At 38.9% G+C, this 23,374-nt stretch overlaps 1 protein-coding gene across 1 annotated transcript in view; it reads left to right on the top strand.

Moving 5' to 3' along the window:
• LOC134342718 (translocating chain-associated membrane protein 1-like 1) overlaps nt 1–23,374 on the top strand; it is a 119,968-nt gene that overhangs the window by 45,921 nt on the left and 50,673 nt on the right. Inside the window, exons 2-3 of the mRNA XM_063041179.1 lie at nt 3,479–3,542; nt 15,437–15,555. Of these exons, the coding sequence (XP_062897249.1) occupies nt 3,479–3,542; nt 15,437–15,555 (183 nt within the window). The remainder of the gene's footprint in view (nt 1–3,478; nt 3,543–15,436; nt 15,556–23,374) is intronic.

The following is a 23,374-nucleotide window of genomic DNA, read 5'->3' as shown; positions in this document are numbered from 1 at the left end:
TTAGAAACTCCTATTACAGAGGAAGAAATAACAGCTGCAATCTCATCAATGAATTCTGGTAAAGCACCTGGTCCTGATGGTTTTACAGTGGCATTTTTTAAGTCTTTTTCCTCTATTCTCTCTCCTTGGTTGTCTGGAATATTCAAAGAAGCAATCAGATTAGGTAAATTACCACAATCGTTTTATGAAGCTTCTATTTCTTTAATTCTTAAAAAGAATAAAGATCCTACTGATTGTGCATCATATAGACTGATATCTCTTTTGAATGTAGGTTCAAAAATTTTAGCAACTAGGTTAGAGAAGGTATTACCTCAAATTATGTCTGTGGACCAAACAGGATTTATTAAAAACCATTATTCATCTTATAATATCAGGAGGTTAATGAATATTGTTTAAACTCCTTCACTTAACACTCCGAAATGTATTGTTTCATTTGATGCTGAGAAAGCTTTCGATAGAGTTGAATGGCCATATTTATTTAGTGTGTTTGAGAAATTTAATTTTAGTCCGATATTTATATCTTGGAATAAATTGTTATATCATACCCCTGTAGCTTCGGTTTCTACTAATAATCAAAGATCTCCCTTTTTTCATCTATCTCGGGGTACTAGGCAAGGATGCCCTCTTAGTTCATTATTATTTAATATTGCCCTTGAACCTTTAGCAATTGCTATCCGAGACTCGCCTAACATTTTTGATATTACCCATGGAAATGAAACACATTATCATTATATACAGGTGATTTGTTATTATATATCTCTAATCCAGAGAAATCATTTCCTGTTATTTTATCTTTGTTGGCCTAATTTAGTAACTTTTCTGGTTATAAATTGAATCTTAATAAGAGTGAACTATTTCCCCTAAATAAGCAGGTTCCTATTTATGGATGTCTGCCATTTAAATTGGTTACTGACTCTTTTATATATTTAGGGGTTAAAATCACGAAAAAGCATAAGGATTTATTTAAAGCTAATTTTTTACCTTTAATTGATCAGATTAAACTTTTGTTTACTAAATGGTCACCAATGTCTTTGTCACTGATCGGTCGGATCAATGCTATCAAGATGATTATTTTGCCTAAATTTTTATATGTATTTCAAACAGTACAAATTTTTATTCCAAAATCCTTTTTTGATAATGTTGATTAGAAAATTTCCTCATATATGTGGCAGAATAAAAACCCTAGGTTAGGCAAAAGGCCTTTACAGAAATCTAAAAGGTGGGGGGGGGGGTTTAGCGCTCCTGAATCTTAGATTTTACTATTGGGCAATTAACATTCAATATTTAAAATTTTGGTTACGGGACTTGGATGTAATTTCAAGTCCACATTGGGTAAATCTTGAATGTAATTCTTTACAAGGGTTTTCATTGGGTTCTATTTTAGGGACTTTGCTTCCTTTTATTCTTTCAAAATTGTATGAACAAATGAATAACCCAATAGTTAAGCATACCTTGCGTATATGGTTTCAATTTCGAAAATTTTTTGGGTTGAACCAATTTATTTTAGCAAATCCTATTATATCTAATTTCTTTTTTCAACCTTCCACTGTGGATCAAGCTTATTTAGATTGGAAAATCAAGGTATAGTATGATTTAGTGATTTATTTTTGGATAATTGTTTTATGTCCTTCGAACAACTATCTAATAAATATAATTTGCCTAGATCTCACTTTTTTAGATATCTACAGGTTAGAAACTTTTTAATTACTGTTTCTCCTAATTTTCCAAATTTATATCCAATGGATATTTTGGGAAAAAATTTAGATTTAAATCTTTCAGAAAGGTGTTGTAGCAATTATTTATAATACAATTATGAATTTATGTCCTGATGTATCTAATAAAATTAAAACTGATTGGGAAAGAGAACTTAAGATTACTGTACTGATTGAAAAATGGGAAAAAATTCTTTGATTAGTTAATTCATCCTCTGTATGTGCTAAACATGTGTTGATACAGTTTAAAGTAGTGTACAGGGCTCATATATCCAAAGATAAATTATCTCATTATTATTCTTATATAAATCAGATATGTGATAGATGTCATCCCGAGATACTACTTTAACTCACATGTTTTGGTCATGTCCTTTGTAGAAAAAATATTGGAAAGATATTTTTAATATTATCTCAACAGTTTTGAATATAGACTTACAACCTCACCCAATTATTGCTATTTTTGGTTTACCAATGATAGAATCAAATTATTTAACTTCTTCAGCTCATCGGATGATTGCATTTCTTACATTAATGGCTAGAAGATCCATTTTGCTGAACTGGTAAGAGATTAATCCTCCTACCACATTTCATTGGTTTTCTCAAACTATGCTGTGTTTAAATTTGGAAAGAATTAGAAGTGTTGCTTATGAACCCTCTCTTAAATTTGAAAGGACTTGGAGGCCATTTATTCAACATTTTCATATGACGTAATTTGACCTTTTCCAAGCTTATTTTATTTCTTTGTAATATTGGTTGAGAGGAACAGGGTCATCGACACTAAGGTTTTCTCTTTTCTCCTTCTTATGATGTTACAAATCAGCCCATGTCTTTTTTTTTAAGTTTATTTGATTAATTCTGTTTAGATTAGTTTTTTTTGGGGGGGGTATAATTTTTTTTAGATTTTTTTTGTTTTATACTGTTCATCTGTATCCTATATGATTGGGAGTTTTATCATTTAAGTGTCAACTGGCTTTATAATTACTTACACTAATTATAACAATGTGTTCCCAATAACTTTGTACCATTACCATGTTATGTTTATTTTTATGAAACTAATAAAAAGATTGAAAAAGAAAAAAGGAACTCTGGTATAGTGTTAATGTAATGAGAAAAGAATTTCGAAGTAAAATTGTGTGAATTAAAGCAAAAATTGCAACATGACTAGGTGTGTTTTTCTAAATGTAGAACATTCTGTACATTTACTGCAGTTATTTTTGAGAAGGTCTTTTTCCCCTTGTTTGAACCTTCATTGCTGATACTTGCAAGAGATCAGCTTCTAACATTTTCACTTATTTTATAACATTTTCCAAAATAAACTTAAAAGATAATGAATTGAGTCCTTATTTCTTAACACTTGGCTAATTTAGTTAAATTCCGCTAAGTAGGCTCCATTTCAGAATCCGAATTGGGTAATCAGGTTTATTATCATTGGCATCTGTTGTCAAATTTGTTAACTTAGCAGCAGTGCAATGCAATACATGATAGTATAGAAAGAAAAAATAAATCTGTAATTTACAGTAAATATATGTATATTGAATAATTGGAATACAATAGTGCAAAACAAATTACATCTTTTTCTATATATTGAAAGAAGCATTCACAAATATATATTTGAATGCTTCTATTGTATATTTATGTTGGGGAGAAACTCATTGATGGAGTAAGAATAAGTTACTTGGGATGCAAAGCTGAAATTATACTTGCATTATCCAGTAGATTTTCAATACATTGAGTCTAAATATTGTTTGTTTGTTTTTTGTCTGCAGGTCACAGCCAAGTTTGCAATCATGTTTATAACCGTGCAGTACAACGTGACGTACACGGATGTAGGTAAGAGAAAGTTGCTGGAGGTTTCATTTCAAGGAAGAATGAAGTAAATCAAATATCTTGGAAGAATCCATAAATCTTTCAAACAAATCCAATAAATTTTGCCTCCATGGTATGCTGCATTTCAAATAAGACCATAAGATATTGGAGCAGAATTAGGCCACTTGGCCCATAAAATCTGCTGTACCATTTCATCATGGATAATCCAACTTTCCTCTCAGTCCCAATCTCCTGTCTTCTCCCAGTATCCCTTCATGTCCTGACCAATCAAGAATCTTTCAACCTCTGCCTTAAAGATACTTGGCCTCCACAAATGCCTGTGGCAAAGAATTCCACAGAATCACTCATCTCTGGCTAAAGAAAATCCTCCTCATCCCCATTCTAAAAGGAGCCCGTCTGTCAGATGCTTTGTCCTTTGGTCTTAAGACTTCCCCATTGTAGGAAACATTCTCATCACATTGACTGTATCAAGGCCTTTCACCATTTGATAGATTTCAATGAAGTCACCCCTCATTTCTCTGAATACAGGCCCAGAGCCATCATCTAAATGTTCTTCATATGATAATCCTGGAATCAGTACGTGAACCTCTTTTGAACCCTCTCTAGTTTCAGCGCATCCTTTCTAAGATAAGGGGCCCAAACCTGCTCACAATACTCAAGTGAGGCCTCACCAGTGCTTAATGAAGTTTCAACATTACATCCTTGCTTTTATATTTTTTATCCTTGCCTCTAAATTGAATGCTGACATTGTATTTGCCTTCCTCACCACAGACTCAACCTGTAAATTAACCTTAAGGGAATCCTGCACAACAACTCCCAAATCCCCTTGTGGCTCAGATTTTTTGTATTTTCTCTCCATTTAGACAGTTGTCACTCCTCTCATTTCTTCTACCAAAGTAGATGACCATATACTTTCAGACACTATTCCATTTGCCACTTCTTTGCCCATTATCCTCATCTGTTGAAGTTCTTCTGTAGCCTCTCTATTTCTTCAAAACTACCTACCCCTCCACCTATCTTTATATTGTCTGCAAACTTTGCAACAAAGCCATCAATTCCATCATCCAAATCATTGACATATAATGTAAAAAGAATTGGTCCCAACACAGACCCCGTGGAACATCTGTAGTAACCGGCAGCCAGCCAGAAAAGGATCCCTTTATTCCCACTCTTTGCTTCCTGCCAGTCAGCCACTGCTTTATCCATGCTAGAATCTTTCCTGTCATGCCATGGGCTTGTAGCTTGTTAAGCAGTCTCATGTGTGGCACTTCGTCAAAGGTCTGAAAATCCAAGTACACAACATCGTGTTTCCGCCTCCCCCCCCCCCCCCCTTTGTCTATCCTGCTTGTTTGCTTGTTATTTCCAAAGAATTCCAACAGATCTGTCAGGCAAGATTTTCCCTTGAGGAATCCATACCGACTATGGCCTATTTTATAATGTTCCTCCAAGTACCCTGAGACCTCATTCTTAATAATCGACTCCAACATCTTCCCTATCACTGAAGTCAGACTAACTGGCATATGGTTTCCTTTCTTCTGCCTCTCTCCCTTCATGAGGAGTGGAGTGACATTTGCAATTTTCCAGTTTTCTGGAGCCATTCCAGAATCTAGTGATTCTTGAAAAGTCTTTCCTAATGCCTCCATAATCTCTTCAGCCACCTCTTTCAGAGCTCTGGGATGTACACCATCTGGTCCAAGTGACTCACCTACCTTCAGACCTTACAGTTTCCCAAGAACTTTCTTTCTAGTAGTTCTGTAAATGTGATCAAATGGTCAGAAATCGCAACAGATGAACAAGTAATATACACTGTTAAGTTAATAATGTTAACTGGATGGAATCCTTACAAGTGAATCATGAAACTATAATATATAAACTGGCTCTTTACAGGTCCAAGCAAAGTCAGTTCATACTGACAGTCTACCTCGCTTCTGAGTTTACTTTCTTGCTTGGATATCACTGGAGAATGAGAATGCAATGAGAAATAAACCTATTTGCACTTGTATTCAAAGTTCAAAGTGTATTTATTATCAAACTACAGTACATGTACATGACCGTATACAACCCTGTGATTTGCTTTCTTGCGGGTACGTTCAGTAAATCCAGGAAACGTAATAGAATTAGTGAAAGACTGCACCCACAGGACGGACAAACAACCAATGTGCAAAACATGACAATCTTTGCAAATGCAAAAGAAAAAAAGAAATAATAGTAAATATTGAAAACATGAAATGAAGAGTCCTTGAAAGTGAGTCTATAAGTTGTGGGAATAGTTCAGTGATGCGGCAAGTGAAGTTGAATGAAGTTGTCCCACTGGTTCCAAGAGCCAAATAGCTGAAGGGTAATAACTGTTCCTGACCTGGTGGTGTGGTCCTGAGGATTCTGTACTTTCTTCCTGATGGTAGCCACAAGAAGAGACCATGGTTTTGGTTCCTGATGATGGTTGTGGCTTTCCTGCGTCAGTGCTCCATGTAGATTTGCTCAGTGGTGGGGAGGGCTCTATTTGTGATGGACTGGGCTGTACCTACTATGTTTTGTAGGATTTTCCATTCAAGGGCATTGGTGTTTTCATACCAGGCCATGATGCAACCAACAATACTCTCTCCACCATACATCTATAGAAGTTTATTTAACGAAGTTAAATCATTCTCATTTAAATTATGGTTTAATTAAATATTTGTTAAATTCTCTTGCCATTCCTGTAAATTTTTCCCCAGTGATATCTATGCATCCAGGGCAAGTTTCTTGGCCTTCAGCTGCTCACTCAGTTTCATTTTTCCTAATGATTTTTCTTTTGAATAAATTTTGTTCATATCTTGGACCTTCTTAATTAGTGATGTAACTTGTTCTGGGGATTGCTTGTCTTTCCCTTCAAATTGTGTCATCTTTTTATATATGACACTTCACAAAAATTTGTCAGTAAGTATTGAAAAGCCTGGATCAAAGGTTTTGGATTTCTCAATTTAGATATTCTTTAGCCTTTAATCAGGTTAATATACTGTGGCATGTTCACATTGAGTCAAATGAAGTAATTCATGTAGATCTGTATTTGAAGCTAAGAGCAATAATTACTCATGAAAGAAATGCCGAAATCATCTGTAGGTGAGGTCGCAGCAGAGTACAACAGTTATTTGATTAAAGGTTAATAAGATTGAAAGAGTTTGGAAATGAGATTGTTTAGTTTGGCTTATTCTCAGAGACCAGGTGAAAAATGCTAAGGAAAAGTGCCAAGTTTAAGATTTAAGTATAAATTGCTCTGATTAGCAAATCATTCATAAAAAGTTTCAGCTTTCAAATATTTGCATCTAAATGTTTGAATTCTCTTGTGCTTAAATTAGTTTTATTTGGCATGCTGTGGCTATTGTGAGAATTGACATCAAAGTTGATAAGGTCTGGGTTGGAAGTTGTTCATGAAAGGAGGGGAACGTCGACTAAGTCTGAGTCAACGTACCCCTCCCCATGAAAGGAACAACCTGGTTATGTGTGGTATAGCAGGGGGCCCCAACCTTTTTTGCACCGCGGACCGGTTTAATATTGACAATATTCTTGCGGACCAGCCAACGGGGGGAAAGCGGGGTGTGTTCAAGTAGGGTTGCCAACTTTCTCACTCCCGAATAAGGGACAAAAGTAGCAGTCAAATACGGGACACTTGTGTTTACCCTGAGAAAGACTACCATGACCATCACACACAACACGCTGGAGGAACTCAGCAGGTCGGGCAGCATCCGTGGAAACGATCAGTCAACGTTTCAGGCCGGAACCCTTTGTCAGGACTGAAGAGGAAAGAGGCAGAGGCCCTATAAAGAAGGTGGGGGGAGGGTGAGAAGGAGAAGGCTGGTAGGTTCCAAGTGAAAAACCAGTAAGGGGAAAGATAAAGGGGTGGGGGAAGTGATAGGCAGGAAAGGTGAAGAAGGAATAGGGGAAAGCATAATGGGTAGTAGAAGGAGGTGGAACCATGAGGGAGGTGATAGGCAGCTGGGGGAGGAGGCAGAGTGAAACTGGGATAGGGGAAGGGAGGGAGAGGGAATTACTGGAAGTTGGAGAATTCAATGTTCAAACCAAGGGGCTGGAGACTACCTAGATGGTATATGAGGTTTTGCTCCTCTAACCTGAGTTTAGCCTCTTCATGGCAGTAGAGGAGGCCATGTATGGACATATCCGAATGGGAATGTGAAGCAGAGTTGAAGTGGCTGGCAACTGGGAGATCCCGTCTGTTGTGGCAGACGGAGCAGAGGTGCTCGACGAAGCAGTCCCCCAATCTGCGTCGGGTTTCACCGATGTAGAGGAGGCCGCACTGGATGCAATAGATGACCCCAACAGACTCACAAGTGAAGTGTTGCCTCACCTGGAAGGACTGTTTGGGGCCCTGAATGATGGCAAGAGAGGTGGTGTAGCACTTACGCTTACAGGGATAAGTGCTAGGTGGGAGATCCGTGGGGAGGGACGTGTGGACCAGGGAGTCGCAGACGGACTGATCCCTGCGGAGAGGGGTGGAGAGGGAAAGGTGTGCTTAGTGGTGGGGTCTGTTGAAGGTGGCGGAAGTTGCGGAGGATAATGTACTGGATCCGGGGGCTGGTGGGGTGGTAGGTGAGGGCAAGGGGAACTCTGTCCCTGTTGTGGTGGCAGGAGGATGGGGTGAGAGTCGAAGTGCAGGAGATGGAGGAGATGCGGGTGAGGGCATCATTGATGATGGCAGAGGGGAGCACAGCCTTCTCCTTCCCACCCTCCCCCTACTTTCTTTATAGGGCCTCTACCCCTTCCCTCTTCAGTCCTGATGAAGGGTTCCAGCCCGAAACGTTGACTGATCGTTTCCACGGATGCTGCCCGACCTGCTGAGTTCCTCCATCGTGTTGTGCGTGTTGCTTTGACCCCAGCATCTCAGAGTATTTTGTGTCTACCATGACCATGAAGCCTTGAGCGGGCACCTGTGTGCGTATGCGTGTATGTGCTGATTTTTTTTCTACAAATTGATTTTGTCTTAATCTTCCCGATTCTGTTAAGTGAAACTACACTGTACATACATTATTTCTACTTTATATAGGCTGTGTATTAATCATATTATTCCTGCTTTTATTATACGTTAGTGTTATTTTAGGTTTTGTGTGTTATTTGGTATGATTTGGTAGGTTATTTCAAGTTCAACAGTGCGTGATAGGGAACGAGGAAAGGTGCAGCTGACTCAAATCGCCAAATCATATCGTTTCCTCGCGGCCTGGTGGCACATGCTTTGCGGCCTGGTGGTTGGGGACCACTGTGGTAGAGCAATCTGATTACAAAAAAAAAGACAATATTTTTCAAAAATATGTGAACAGGTCATCTTGGAAAAATATAGAATAAGAGCTAATGGCACCAATAAGGTTGAAGGACTTTCTCCTTATAGGTATGTCTACCAAAAAATGTGATTTGTATTATGGTCCAGTTTTAACCCATATGTTTAGAGCAGCAGAAAAAATCCTAAAATTTAAAAGCGTATGGTGCAAATCCTCTCCATTATGGAACAATAATCATCTTCTATCTGGGGGGGAAACCATTCACTAACAGAACTTGGGAGGATAAAGGTATTACTACTCTTCAAGGTATTGATGGGGCAAGTACTTTCCTTAGCTTTCAAGAACTGGTATCTCAATATAATATTGATAAATACTCTCTTCTACTTTAGAATAAGGTCAGCTTGTAAAGCCTATGGCGTTCCCTGATTTAAAGGACCATCCCATTTTAAGTTGGATACAGAGTGCTCCAGGACAGATAGTGTCATATATCTGTGATAAATTAAACTCCCAGAAATATATGCCCACATCAGGAATGAAAGCCTGGGATAGGGACATAGCTGAATTGGGACAAGACTTAGACTGGGATGCGATTTGGGATAATGCTGCTGGTGCTTCAAAAAACCCAAATCATCAGTATACACACTTGAAATTTTGTCATAGAGCATAGTTAACACCGAGAATTAGACATCAAATGGGACTGGTTCCTGAACCATATTGCTTATTTTGCTCCCACGGAACCATTGGCTCTTTTTATACATGTTGTATGGGAATGTCCAGGGGTTTTGGTTTGTGGGGAAAGGTTATCAGTACTCTTCCAGAACTAATGGGGCTACAATTACCAGTGGACCTCACTGTACATCTTCCAAATGATGACTCCCACCTTTCCCTTATGGAAAAAACACGCCAAAGTCTGGCTGGCAGGCCTGACTGCAGCTAAGAAGATTGTAGTCCAGCGTTGGAAACTTCCTCATGATATTTCAAATACTCACTGGCTTCGGAGCTTTTTGGACATTTCTTACCTGGAACTTTCATCAGCAAGAGCAAATGATGCACGACCAAACACAAACTTAATATGGACAAATTTGATATCTAACTTAAAAGATCTTTTGTTAAAATAGGAATGTTTTGTTTGTGTATGCACTACTATTCAGTTGGTGGAGGGGAGAGGGATGAGGATGAGGGGTCGAGGGGGGCTGGTGATGAGGGTTGGGGGTAGCTGGGTTAAATAGTCAAAATGTAGTTGGCAACTGGTTGCATTGAATGTAATTTGTTGGTATTGCAATAAAAAATTAGTTTTAAAAAATGTGAACAGGGACGTGCTCGTATTACAGTGGTATTGTTTTGCCATAGGTTTTAATTTGCTAACATTTACTGAATTCTTCAGTGTAATAGTAACAAATTGATCATCTTGTATTGATTTCTTTTGATGTTTGTGTTAAGAACATAATTTACTTTATAAAGGGGACTGTAGATCTTGCCAAGGAGATTTTCATTATACAGGTTTCCCCCGCTATCCAAAGTAGAGCGTTCCTAGGCCTGAGTCAACGTCGTAGTAGTTTTGTAAGCTGAAATGGCGTAAAGCGAAGAAGCAGTTACCATTAATTTATATGGGTTTCCAGACCCAAAAAATAACCTACCAAATCATACTAAACAGCACATAAAACCTAAAATAACACTAACATATAGAAAAAGCAGGAATGATACAATAAATACACAGCCTATATAAAGTAGAAATAATGTATGTACAGTGTAGTTTCACTTACCAGAATCAGGAAGATTTAGCCAAAACTGATTTATAGAAAAAAAATCGGCAAGTACACGCATGCATGCGCACACACCTGCCTGCGCAAGGCTTCACGGTCATGGTAGTCTTTCTTGGGGTAAGCACAAGTTTAAAGCAGGCACCTTTCTTTGTAAAAGCGAATATCGTCTTGAGATTTCTTTTGTTTAGCGAAAACAGGTACTAATGTAGGTCTTTCGTAAAAGCAAAGTGGCATAAAGCAAACTTTCATAAAGCGGGGGACACCTGTATTGGTGGCTGTGATGAGTAGGAACAGTGTAAGTACAGAAGAGCACTTTAGTGAGGAATGCATTTGCCTGGGACACGTGGAGAACTGGGCTAGTCTGAAGCAGGCTTAGAACAAAGATACTGTCTTACTGCCTGTAATGCCAAGTTCAGGCAGTCCCTGAGTTACGAACATCTGACTTATGAACAACTGGTACTTAGGAACGGAGGAAGGAGAATGCCGTCCGCCATTTTAAGTCATTGCCGTTAACACTGTGGCGTGTGTAACTTTGTATTTGGACTTAAATATTTCTTAGCAAGATTCACCCTGACCCCCCCCCCCAAGACAGCACCACCCCCACTTGTCCCATTTAACCTGTCTCAGTGCGGTGGACTTTAGGACCCAGGGGAAGCACAGGACCTGCCGCCCGCAGCTGCTGTTGAATCCACAGTGTTTCGGTTCCGTTGATGGAAAATGATTGCGATTGAAAATAAAGTGGAAATAATAAAGCAATCTGAAAGAGGTGAAATACCATTGGTCATTGGAAAAGCTTTAGGCTACAGTTGGTCAAGGATGGGAACAATTTTAAAGGATAAAGTGAGAATAATGGAGCATGTGAAAGGCCCTGCCCTGATGAAAGCTACAATTATTACTAAGCAATGCAGTGGTTTAATTATTGAAATACATATATTTCTTAAGTGTTACATGCATAGAAAGGTAAAATATATACTATATATGAAGACAAACGTTTGATTAACTGACACTAAATAATACCAGATGTACCTGTTCCGACTTACGTACAAATCCAACTTAAAGACGGACTCAGGAACGGAACTCGTTCGTAATCCAGGGACTATCTGTAGTCATAAAATGATTGGTGAGAATAGCAGATAATTGATAATAGAAAGCATGTTTTTACCATTATAGCTATGTTATTGCCTATCTAAAGTTGTTTGGTTTCCTTAACCTGGAACAAATTTTGAAGATTTTGATAGGTAAATATGAAATTCTTGATTGACCCTCCCTCACAATATCATTACCATTTTTGATAAATTCTGATTGGTCTCGCAAAGATGCAGCAAAAATATGATAAACTGAAGTGCTTATTCTTGAAAATATATTGTCAGGCACTGTCATTACTAATTATTTGTGCATGGTAGAGCCTAGATGTGTATTTTTAACATTTTTCTATGAAGCAGCCATGAAGTTTCTTAAATTATTAATCGGAAATGTGAGATTATTGCAAAATATGAGAGAACAGGCTTTTCTTAACGTAATATTGACCATTTTAAATATCTGTTAAATTAGTACTATGTTTCAAAGTGGCATGCCATTAACTTTCAACAGAAGAAAGAAGACAATGATACGTTAAAATTTTTCCCCAGGCTTTTTTCATTCTTCTGTTTCATTCCTACTTGATTATTAGTTAATTTTTTTCCCCACTTGGTACTTTTCTGCCTGCTAAATTGTAGTTTTGTGATTTGTTTAAAATTTAATTAATGGATCAGCCAAACTTTGTATCAAAGAGTCCTATCTTCCCTTTCAACCTTTTCTACAAGTCAAAGCTAACTTCTCTTTTCTGCAGTTCTATTTTGACCTGAAAAGCTAATCCTGCTTTTCTTTCCACTGGATGTTATCTGATATTCTCAGTGTTTCTGGCATTTTTTGTTTATACTTTAGATTTCCAATATCTGTAAACAATATATGTTTATATTTATTTGTTTGGATTGTGCTACGTGTGACATTCCACCCAAGCTTGTGTCATGATACTTTTCTTGTTGCTTCATTTTCTTGCAGTCCAATGAGACAAATTATCTGTATGTCTTGGTGGCCCATGAAGCAAAGCTCTTTCAATATCTTATTGCATCTAGCTATTGCTATGCTTGTGTTTACTTGTTGCTTTAAAAATATTCATTTTGAAATTATTGTATCGATTTTTGTATCATCTATTACTGGCGTTCCAAATATTTAACACATAGTATGAAATTAAATGTTTTTTAAAAAAAAATAATTGATGTTGAGATGAAGATAGATCACCCATATTATTAAGTGATGGGGCTTAGAGGGAGGGGCTAAGTAGCTTACTGCTGCCTCTTATTTTTTTTTGTGTGATTCTAACATTGTCCATGCTGTTAACATGTGATTGGGGTCCCTTCACTGGCATTTCATTCTTTAAGCTTCTAAATCCAATGTATCCAACCCTGTGAAGCAATAAAAAGCAATCTCATGTTGGCTATTTTAAGTGCATTCATGAATACCGACTTGTGTCATTGCTCAATTCAAAATGAAGATCATTTACTTTATTAATAGTCTTAAGTTTCCAATCTAAATCCTACTCTAGATCTGCATTAAGGAGAACTGTGATGGCAGTAGTTTTGCATTGCTTTACTTCCAATTAGATACCTAGTCTTGGGTTGTGAAGTTGATTTAGCTTAAAAAGAATCAACCTGAACTTGGATTAGTTCAGCATTGGCTTGGCATTTGCTAAATATTGGAATGCTTCATAGCTGGCCTTTAGTTGACACTAGAAGACTGTTGTAGGTTTAGTTTTTTTTTATTCCTGACTATTTAATTCCTTCCTTCCCAAGTACATTAGAAAAAGAGGTAGGTTCTTCGGTCATTTGAACTTGTTCTATTTTGCATCATGATCATGGCTGATCTTTTACCTCAATGCTATCTTCATACCCCCTACTACCATTAGCTCCATTAATATCCAGTAATCTATTGATTTCTATCTTGCATAAACTCAGTGACTGGCTCCACGGCCCTCTAGTGCAGAAAATTACAAATGTTTAAGTTTAATTATTATTCAGTTAATATCCATGAATATAGCCAAGCGAAAGTGTTCCTCTGGGGCTAAGTTGCAAAACACAGTGCCACAAGTCATACACAGCACAAGGCACAAGTAGCACATATAAGATAACAGTGAGACATACAGTCACACTAAAAAATATATTATAGTCCTAAGTCCCTAAGTGACGTCCTGGATATTGATGGTTCATGGGTATAACCAGCAAGAATATCATGTTCTCAGCAGTCCACTGACAAATTTATGCATGTATGCAATCTAATTTGTCATTCCGCTGATCGAACACTGGAGGACAGCACTAACAGCTCCCAACCCAGCAAGGACACCACACTATGCTGCCTCTAGTGTCTCCTCTCCTGTACTCCTGCAACAGCTAAGCCCACACCTTGAGACTTGGTCCTCACTGCGACCGAGGTCACGCAGCTCCCATGCCGTCTGTTTTTTCCAGTAAACAAGGGAAACGGACTTGCAGTATTTTACATTATTATTGTCCAACAGTGTCTTGAGATCACAAGAGAAGCATCCAAGGCAATCACTTGCTGTTGGATTGCCCACCGCCTTCAAACACAGACTCCAGTGCCTTTCTGTAGCAGACAGTAACACGGCCCGTACCAAGTCCAGCTCCTCTGCTGACAAACAGCTCATAGATGGTGTAGACCTACAGTATCTGAAGTTCTTGATGTCAAGCATAGTCCTGTGATTATTTAAAAGAAAGACGTTTTTAAAAAAAGCAAAAACACCTCTGGTTGGCCCCCAAGAGGCCGCTACATCCAAATGCTACGTCATTTTACCAAAAAGAAATTGTTTCACTGCATTGTGTATGAAAACATTTTTCCTCTGTGCTAAATGGCCTTCTCCTAATTTTGAGATCGTGACTCCTAGGTCTATACTCCTGAATCAGGGAAAACATCCCTGCATCCAGACAGTTGGGACTTTACAGATATCCTTTGAAAATCGAGAGAACACAGAACTAGCCTCTCAGACTTCCCTCATTTAGCAAACTCACTATTTCTGGAAGCAGGGTGATAGTTTATGTTCCCTCTATTTCAGATATATCCTTTTTTTTTAAAGCTAGGGTCATAGAATTATTTACAATACTCCCAATCTGATCATACTGAGACCCTATATGAGGTAGTGAGGCAAGAAAGACATCCTGAATTGAAGTATTTTTGTAATTAAAATCAATATATATTTGCCTTCCTAATCATCTGCATTTTGGCCTTAAATGACTTGTCACTTCAGCCCAAAATTCAGATGGTAGAGTTTTTGGTTTTTTCTTTCAAAATAAATGCTGCCCAGTTTCTCTCCATTTTATAAACAATGTTTTTAATTGTTTTTATTCAATCTTATTCTTTTCATGGTTTACAGACATTCAATCCATCAGCATATTCCCTACTCCAGACATTCTCCTGTTCAAATTTTATTGTAAATGGATCTCATTAAAGCAGATTATCATTCTTCCATGACAGCGATGTTTGTGGGATTTTGCTTGGCTGCTGCAATTCTAATAGTTCTGTGCTCTAGCCCTTTTTGCTTGTTTGTTGAAATTGCTATAGAAATGCAAACATTTTACTCCTTTAATTGCAATTTAGAATTAAATAGAGAATTGGCTCCATGGGAACAATTGCGGATTCTCCCAGGGAGTATAATTAGGGCTCAATTAGGAGTACTGGACCATGTTACATAGAAATATCATGCACCAATAGAACAATCCACATTTGTGCTGAGTGCAGAGGGTAGCAACATTGGATTACAGTGTCAATATATTGAAAAGTGTGTTTATATTTTCTACTTAACCTTTTTCTTCTTTTACAGATGAGGGAAATGATTCTATCAGCTACTACGTGTATGGGTTTAAAGACTTGGCCACCATATTCTTTTATATGTTGATAGCTATCATTCTACATGCTGTGATACAAGAGTATATTTTGGATGTAAGTGAAAACCTGAGTGCAACTTCTTTGCTTTTTGTTTTACACTTGAATATTCAGTTTAATATTTGTAACTCAAATAAAATATATCTGCCACGTATACTGCATTTATCCAAGTAGCAATGCCTTTTAGTTCCTAATGCAGTGTTATAACAGTTATTATTATTTTAAGTTACAGCAGTTATTAATGTGGAAATTGGCAGTCTTGAAAGATGGTGTGAGCAACAAAGCAGTTCCTTTAATGCCATACTGAAAAATAATCAGTGGGCAATGGGGAAAAATATCTTAAAAGCTTTGTTACAGTTGGTGCAGGTGTGAATCACAGGGCCAGATGCTGAAACCTGCACAATATTAAAGCTCGAAGCCTGATCCACTTTCCTCTGTTCTGTTCTCTTTTCTTTCTCTTAGCCACCTTTCTTCAGCCTCTGGCTCCCCACATCTTCCTATCTTGCGATATTGATGTTAAAAGTTTTCAAGTCCCTCTTGCAAACATCTTTAAGCCTGAGCCCAGGTTGTCTCAGCAGCCTTGAAGCATCAGCAAGCTCTTCATGCAAAAAGATTCCTTGGAATACGCCCATCTTCCATCCAATGTAGGTGATCCAGCCACTGGAAGTGTAAATATTTGAGGGAAGTTAATTAGACATGGCGACAGATTCCTGAAGAACTTTGGTGTCATATAATACTTCTTGAAATTTAAAATGAGAGAGGTGGTGTGGAAACTACAAACATTTGTAGTTGGACCTTTTTTTATATATACAGTGGGTAGCTGAGGTCTTGCTGATGTACGGTGTCTGCCTCTTTCCCCAATGAATTTATCAGTTAGGCAAGTAGAGCTAATACTCTTTTCTGATACAATAACTTAGTTCTGTCCCTTCCAGACAGAACTTTGGCAAATGTTCTCAAATTCAGTTAACTGTTTAAACTGCTAGTGCAGTCAGAGCACATTATGCCATGACCACTGTCTTATTTATCTTGTTGGTTGGTTCAGTTCATGACATGAAGAAATGAAAAGTTGATACAATGGTTCTCTTCAAGTTTCTGAAGCAAATAGGTTGATCTCTGTCCTCAATCTGATGAGATTTTTTTCATTGTGTGCAGACTGAAATACAGAAAGTTGATCTACAGTTTTCATCTCTGTACTGGTGTCAAACTGGAATGTGTTCTCTTTTGACTATCTTTGTATGTTCTTTGCTCTGTTGCTTTCTTACTCAATTTCAGATTGAAAACTTTTTCTTATTATTGTACTTGAGCAAAGTATTTCTTTGAAATCATTAAGAAGACTGATTTTTGTTCTGCATGTTTCAGGGATTCTAAAGTTAAGAGTCCCCAAATAGTTAGTCTTGAATGTGAGCTTCTCTTGGATTGTGATATAGTGCTGTTGACAGTAAACCAGGGTGTTGTGGAGGGAATAATCCCTCCCAGATCTGGCTGGGGGGTGGGGGGAGCCAGGACAGGAAGAGAAGTTGATTTGCTTGTCAAAAATGGTGGAAGATGATTCCAATGAATGTGGATGCTTCGGCATCCCTCAGCTGCTCTGTTGATTTTGTTTGGGAAAATTGATGTAAACAAATGGGCATAGTTAAGGTAGGCATGATAAATCTCTTAACAGTACAGCATTACTGGCAACTTTATCTCGGGATCCTGAGAGGGAGACGAAACATTTGCATGGCATTGGAAGAAGTGGAGTTTGCAGTGTGGTGGTGAAGGTTTTCAGTGGGAGTATAGGAAACACTGTGGTCCATTAAAAAGCATGGCAGTCAAAGTAGAGATTAGTTTGCAAGCAACAATCATGACAACTTTATAAGTGGAATTAATGATCGTGGCAAGAGTGAAATAGTGTTAGTTCAGAAATGGATTAGAGAAAGTGAACAGTAGAAAAATTGATATGGTCAATGTCATTATTAATAACTTGCCATGAGTATAACAGGAGGATAAAAGGTTGGAAAGGGAATGAATGTGGGAGGATGATGATTGTAAAGGGGGAAGTGAGAGTCAGTTCAATGAAGCTGGGGTTGAAATGGGAGGAGGAGGATTCCTGGTGAATCAGGCAGTTGCAGAGGCAAAAGAAGATGGAAAAGAACTTGGCATAACAAAACTGAAATATATTGAAGTTGGGGGGGAAAGGGGATGGAACTGAGCCCTAACAAAGGAAGATTTTTTTTATATATCAAGCCCAGCATATTGTCTTTAGCTATTGGTTCTGTGAATCCTCAATGTCACCAAATCGTTAATCAGCCCTTTTAAATTTATTTTAATTAACTTTTGATGTTATTAGATGCTGTTCAATTGCTGCTTTTATTACAGATCAGTATATTTCTTAACAGGGTCACAATCTTCAAAAAGGGTACAAACTTCTCTGCTACGTACTGCATGTAATTCATTTGATACAAATACATTCTTTTTCAATTGGTCCATTGTTACAAGAAGTATTGTCCTGATTTTCTTGTATGCATGACGTTGAATAAACAACTAGGAATGTTCTTGCATCAGATAGCTGTATTTGTATGTTGCATGTGTGATTGCGATATGTACGCTAGGAAAATGGCACATTCACAGCATATGGTGCACTTCCATTTATTTTGCTGAAATGTTGTCGTTTAGAAATTAACATTTAAACAGTTTGAGCATACACAAATGGCAAGCTGGAACAATAACTACAAAGTATCACGCCACTATCAATATTATAATTAAAAATTTTAGCACAGAAGAAATCAAATGCTTGATAATTAAGTCGATAACAGAAAATAAAAATGGATATCAGACAAAATTGCCTTTTTTTAGTTGACTACTTCTGTCAAATGCTTTAGCATATTTTCTTCAGCTGCTATTATGTTCATTTATGAGCCAGCATGAAGTGGTTAAGCTGATATAAGGATTCAGATGTACAAATGCTGCTGTTCGTACATCTTTGTAGAATTCAGTAGAATGGCCCACCACTACGTAGCCAGCTTGAATATATAGTATAACAACCACTGGACTTGACCCTTAATTGTTTAAAGTTCTGCAGTGATAGTGAGTTGTGAATAGGGATGGAAGGGGAAGATTCTAAGAACCTAACACACTGTCAGACCTAATATTGTTTGTGTTTGCAGCCATCTTAAATCAGAAGTGACTAGTGGATGATACCTGCTATCTCAGAAGCCAGTCTTACCATTGACCTTCAGTGGCATTCCGATTGCCGCATCTTCTCTTTTCCACATGGAGCTCACATGTCAGGACAAACTATTCAGTGTTTGCTTCCATAAGAATGTTGAAATGACACCATCCAGGATAAAGAATCCTGCTTGATTGGCACCTCTGATCATCCTAAATATTTCCTAATTGCCTTGGAAGAAATGAAAGAGCAAAGCCCACATTTCAAACAATAAACAATGAAAAAAAATTATGAATGACAGTATATGTCTTCAGTCACATTTCGCATTGACTTAATTGTAGAAGGGACCCTCCCCCTCCACATTAGAGCCAATTATTGATGAAAACCAGAACTATTTATGTTCAAGCTTATGAAAATCATTGTTGGAACAATGTTTGTGTTGATTGCTATGAAACCACGTTTAAAAATGATGCAAAGTAAACATTGTGTGATGGGGACTATAAGATCTAATTATACATAATGTGGAACTGATACTCCTACTCTCCACAATCTCCACCTCCCCACCCCCCCCCCCGAAAAAGTAACTGTTTTTGTTGTCTAATGTCTGGTTCCGATCCTTGTACACATTAACTTTTGTCCTGCTGGTTGACATGAGGAAAAAAGTGGCCATTTTAGCCTTTTAAATGATAGGAAACAATTAAACTTTGAATTTATTATTTTTAGAAACCATAGAAAACCATAGAAAACCTTTTGGCCCTTCTTGGCTGTGCCGAACCATTTTCTGCCTAGTCCCACTGACCTGCACATGGACCATAGCCCTCCATACACCTCCCATCCATGTATCTGTCCAATTTATTCTTAAATGTTAAAAAAGAACCCGCATTTACCACCTCATCTGGCAGCTCATTCCATACTCCCACGACTCTGTGTGAAGAAGCCCCCTCTAATGTTCCCTTTAAACTTTTCCCCCCTCACCCTTAGCCCATGTCCTCTTTTTTTTTCTCCCCTTGCCTCAGTGGAAAAAGTCTGCTTGCATTCACTCTATCTATACCCATCATAATTTTGTATACCTCTATCAAATCTCCCCTCATTCTTCTACGCTCCAGGGAATAAAGTCCTAACCTATTCAATCTTTCTCTGTAACTGAGTTTCTCAAGTCCCAGCAACATCCTTGTAAACCTTCTCTGCACTCTTTCAACCTTATTTATATCCTTCCTGTAATTTGGTGACCAAAACTGAACACAATACTCCAGATTCGGCCTCACCAATGCCTTATACAACCTCATCATAACATTCCAGCTGTTATACTCAATACTTTGATTAATAAAGGCCAATGTACCAAAAGCTCTCTTTACGACCCTATCTACCTGTGATGCCACTTTTAGGGAATTTTGTATCTGTATTCCCAGATCCCCCTGCTCTACTGCACTCCTCAGTGCCTTACCATTAACCCTGTATGTTCTACCTTGGTTTGTCCTTCCAATGTGCAATTCCTCACACTTATCTGTATTAAACTCCATCTGCCATTTTTCAGCCCATTTTTCCAGTTGGTCCAAATCCCTCTGCAAGCTTTGAAAACCTTCCTCACTGTCTACTACACCTGTCTACTACACCTTCAATCTTTGTATCATCAGCAAATTTGCTGATCCAATTTACCACATTATCATCCAGATCGTTGATATAGATGACAAATAGCAATGGACCCAGCACTGATCCCTGTGGCACACCTCTAGTCACAGGCCTCCACTCGGAGAAGCAATTCTCTACTACCACTCTTTGGCTTCTTCCATCGAGCCAATGTCTAATCCAATTTACCACCTCTCCATGTATACCTAGCGACTGAATTTTCCTAACTAACCTCCCATGCGGGACCTTGTCAAAAGCCCTACTGAAGTCCATGTAGACAATATCCACTGCCTTCCCTTCATCCACTTTCCTGGTAACCTCGTCGAAAAACTCCAAGAGATTGGTCAAACATGACCTATCATGCACAAAGCCATGTTGACTCTCCCTAATAAGTCCCTGTCTATCCAAGTGCTTGTAGATTCTGTCTCTTACCTACTACCGACGTTAAACTTACCGGCCTGTAATTTCCTGGATTACTTTTCGATCCTTTTTTAAACAACAGAACACAACTCCCTCTTCTTCTTTATCAGAGTTGCAATATCCCTTGAGAACCAAGGTTCCTTATTCCTATTCGCTTTGCCTTTAATCCTGACAGGAACATACAAATTCTGCACTCTCAAAATTTCTCCTTTGAAGGCTTCCCACCTACCGACCACATCTTTGCCAAAGAACAACCTGTCCCAATCCACGCTTTTTAGATCCTTTCTCATTTCTTCAAATTTGGCCGCCTTCCAGTTCAGAACCTCAACCCTAGGACCAGATCTATCCTTGTCCATGATCAAGTTGAAACTAATGGTGTTATGATCACTGGAACCAAAGTGCTCCCCTACACAGACTTCCGTCATTTGTCCTAACTTGTTTCTTAACAGGAGATCCAATATTGCATCCCCTCTAGTTGGTCCCTCTATATATTGATTTAGAAAACTTTCCTGAACACATTTTACAAACTCTAAACCATCTAGACCCCTAACAGTATGGGAGTCCCAATCAATATATGGAAAATTAAAATCCCCTATCACCACTACTGTGTTTCCTGCAGTTGCCTGCTACCTCTCTGCAGATTTGCTCTTCCAATTCTCGTTGACTATTGGGTGGTCTGTAATACAATCCCACTAATGTGGCCATACTTTTCCTGTTTCTCAGCTCCACCCATAAGGACTCAGTAGACAAGCCCTCTAATCTGTCCTGCCTGAGCACTGCTGTAATATTTTCCCTAACAAGCAATGCTACTCCCCCACCTTTCTTTTTTCTGCCTCGATCACATCTGAAACATCGGAACCTGGAATATTAAACTGCCAGTCCTGCCCCTCCTGTAGCCAAGTTTCACTAATTGCTATAACGTCATAATTCCACGTGTCAATCCACGCCCTCAACTCATCTGCCTTCCCCACAATACTCCTAGCATTGAAATATATACACCTCAGAAGATTTTTACCACCACTCACAACCTTTCTATTAGCAGATTTGCTTGAACTTTTAACATCATTTATTTTCACCCCAGCCAAACTGTCAGCTCTGGCACTCTGGTTCCCATCCCCCTGCAAATCTAGTTTAAAGCCTCCCCAACAGCACTAACAAACCTCCCTGAAAGGATATTGGTCCCCCTGTAGTTCAAGTGTAACCGATCTCTCTTGTACAGGCCCCACCTGTCCCAGAAGAGGTCCCAGTGATACTGAAATCTGAAACCCTGCCCCCTACACCAGTTCCTCAGCCACTTGTTCATCCTCCAGAGCATCCTATTCTTACCCTCACTGGCACGTAGCACAGATAGCAATCCTGAGATTACCACCCTTGAGGTCCTGCTTTCCAACTTCCTACCAAGCTCTCTATATTCACTCTCCAGGACCTCCTCACTCTTCCTTGCTATGTCATTGGTACCGATGTGCACCATGTCATCTGGCTGATCACCCTCCCACTTCAGAATGTCACGCAAGCAATCAGAGACATCCTTGACCTTGGCACCCGGGAGGCAACAAACCATCCTGGATTCTCTGTCACAACTACAGAACCTCCTATCTGCACCTCTAACTATCGAGTCCCCTATCACTGCCACTCTCCTCTTTTTCCACCCTCCCTTCTGCACTGCAGAGCCAGACTCAGTGCCAGAGATCTGGCTACTGCAGCTTGTCCCAGGTAAGTCATCCCCCCAACAGTATCCAATGCGGTATACTTGTTGAGGGGAATGGCCACAGGGGAATCCTGCTCTGCCTGCCCTTTCCTCTTCCCTGGCCTGACAGTGACCCAATTTCCTGTCCTCTGCTCCTTTGGCGTAACTACCTCCCTGTAGCTACTATCTATAATCTCCTCATTCTCCTGAATGATCCGCAGGTCATCCAGCTCCTGCTCCAGTTCCCTAACACGGTTTGTTAGGAGCTGCATCTGGATGCACTTCTTGCAGGTGTCGTTGTCAGGGACACTGGAGGGCTCCCTGACTTCCCACATCCTGCAAGAGGAGCATTCCAACATCCTGCCTGGCATTCTCTCTACTCTAAACAATCTGAACAAAAAACTTATCGGAACCTGCCCTGGCCTCTGCCTGTTCTCGCCGAAGCCTGTTGAGCCAAAGCCGTCCCACTCTGACTCAGTCCACTCCAACGATGGCTGCTGTATATGGTGGTCTGCTCTTAAACCTTGGCGTGCTACGTCATGCGCCTGTGCAGTGCAGACCCTTCTCCCCAAGCAGTGTTTAAAAAAAAAAAGACTTTTTCTACCCGATTTCTTCACTCGCTTCTTCTCAGCTGCTTGCTTCGACTGAAACAAGAACCGTTGAAAATTTCTCTTTTTAAACCTTGGCAATTCTGCAATTTTGTGTTTCTAGCCCTGACTAAAAATGGGATCTGTGTTGTGTGCCTCTTGTTTATCTGGATCATTCTTCAGCCTTCCTAAGTGGTATATCAGATATTCTAACGGGATTCTTTTGCTTCTATAATTAGAATTTTTTTTTTTTTTTGGTGCTAAAAGAAAAACACAATGGCTCATTAAATTTGATTTTGTGTGATGAAATGCATTTGTTTTCCTGAACCCACTTTTAAAGCGATCTCTTGTGTGATACATCTGCTGCAAGCGTTGTTCACACTATATTGTGCAATTCTACTTTTCCTA

The sequence above is a fragment of the Mobula hypostoma genome, chromosome 2 (assembly GCF_963921235.1).
Source record: "Mobula hypostoma chromosome 2, sMobHyp1.1, whole genome shotgun sequence".
Taxonomy (NCBI): domain Eukaryota; kingdom Metazoa; phylum Chordata; class Chondrichthyes; order Myliobatiformes; family Myliobatidae; genus Mobula; species Mobula hypostoma.
This window is presented reverse-complemented; position numbering and strand designations above follow the sequence as displayed.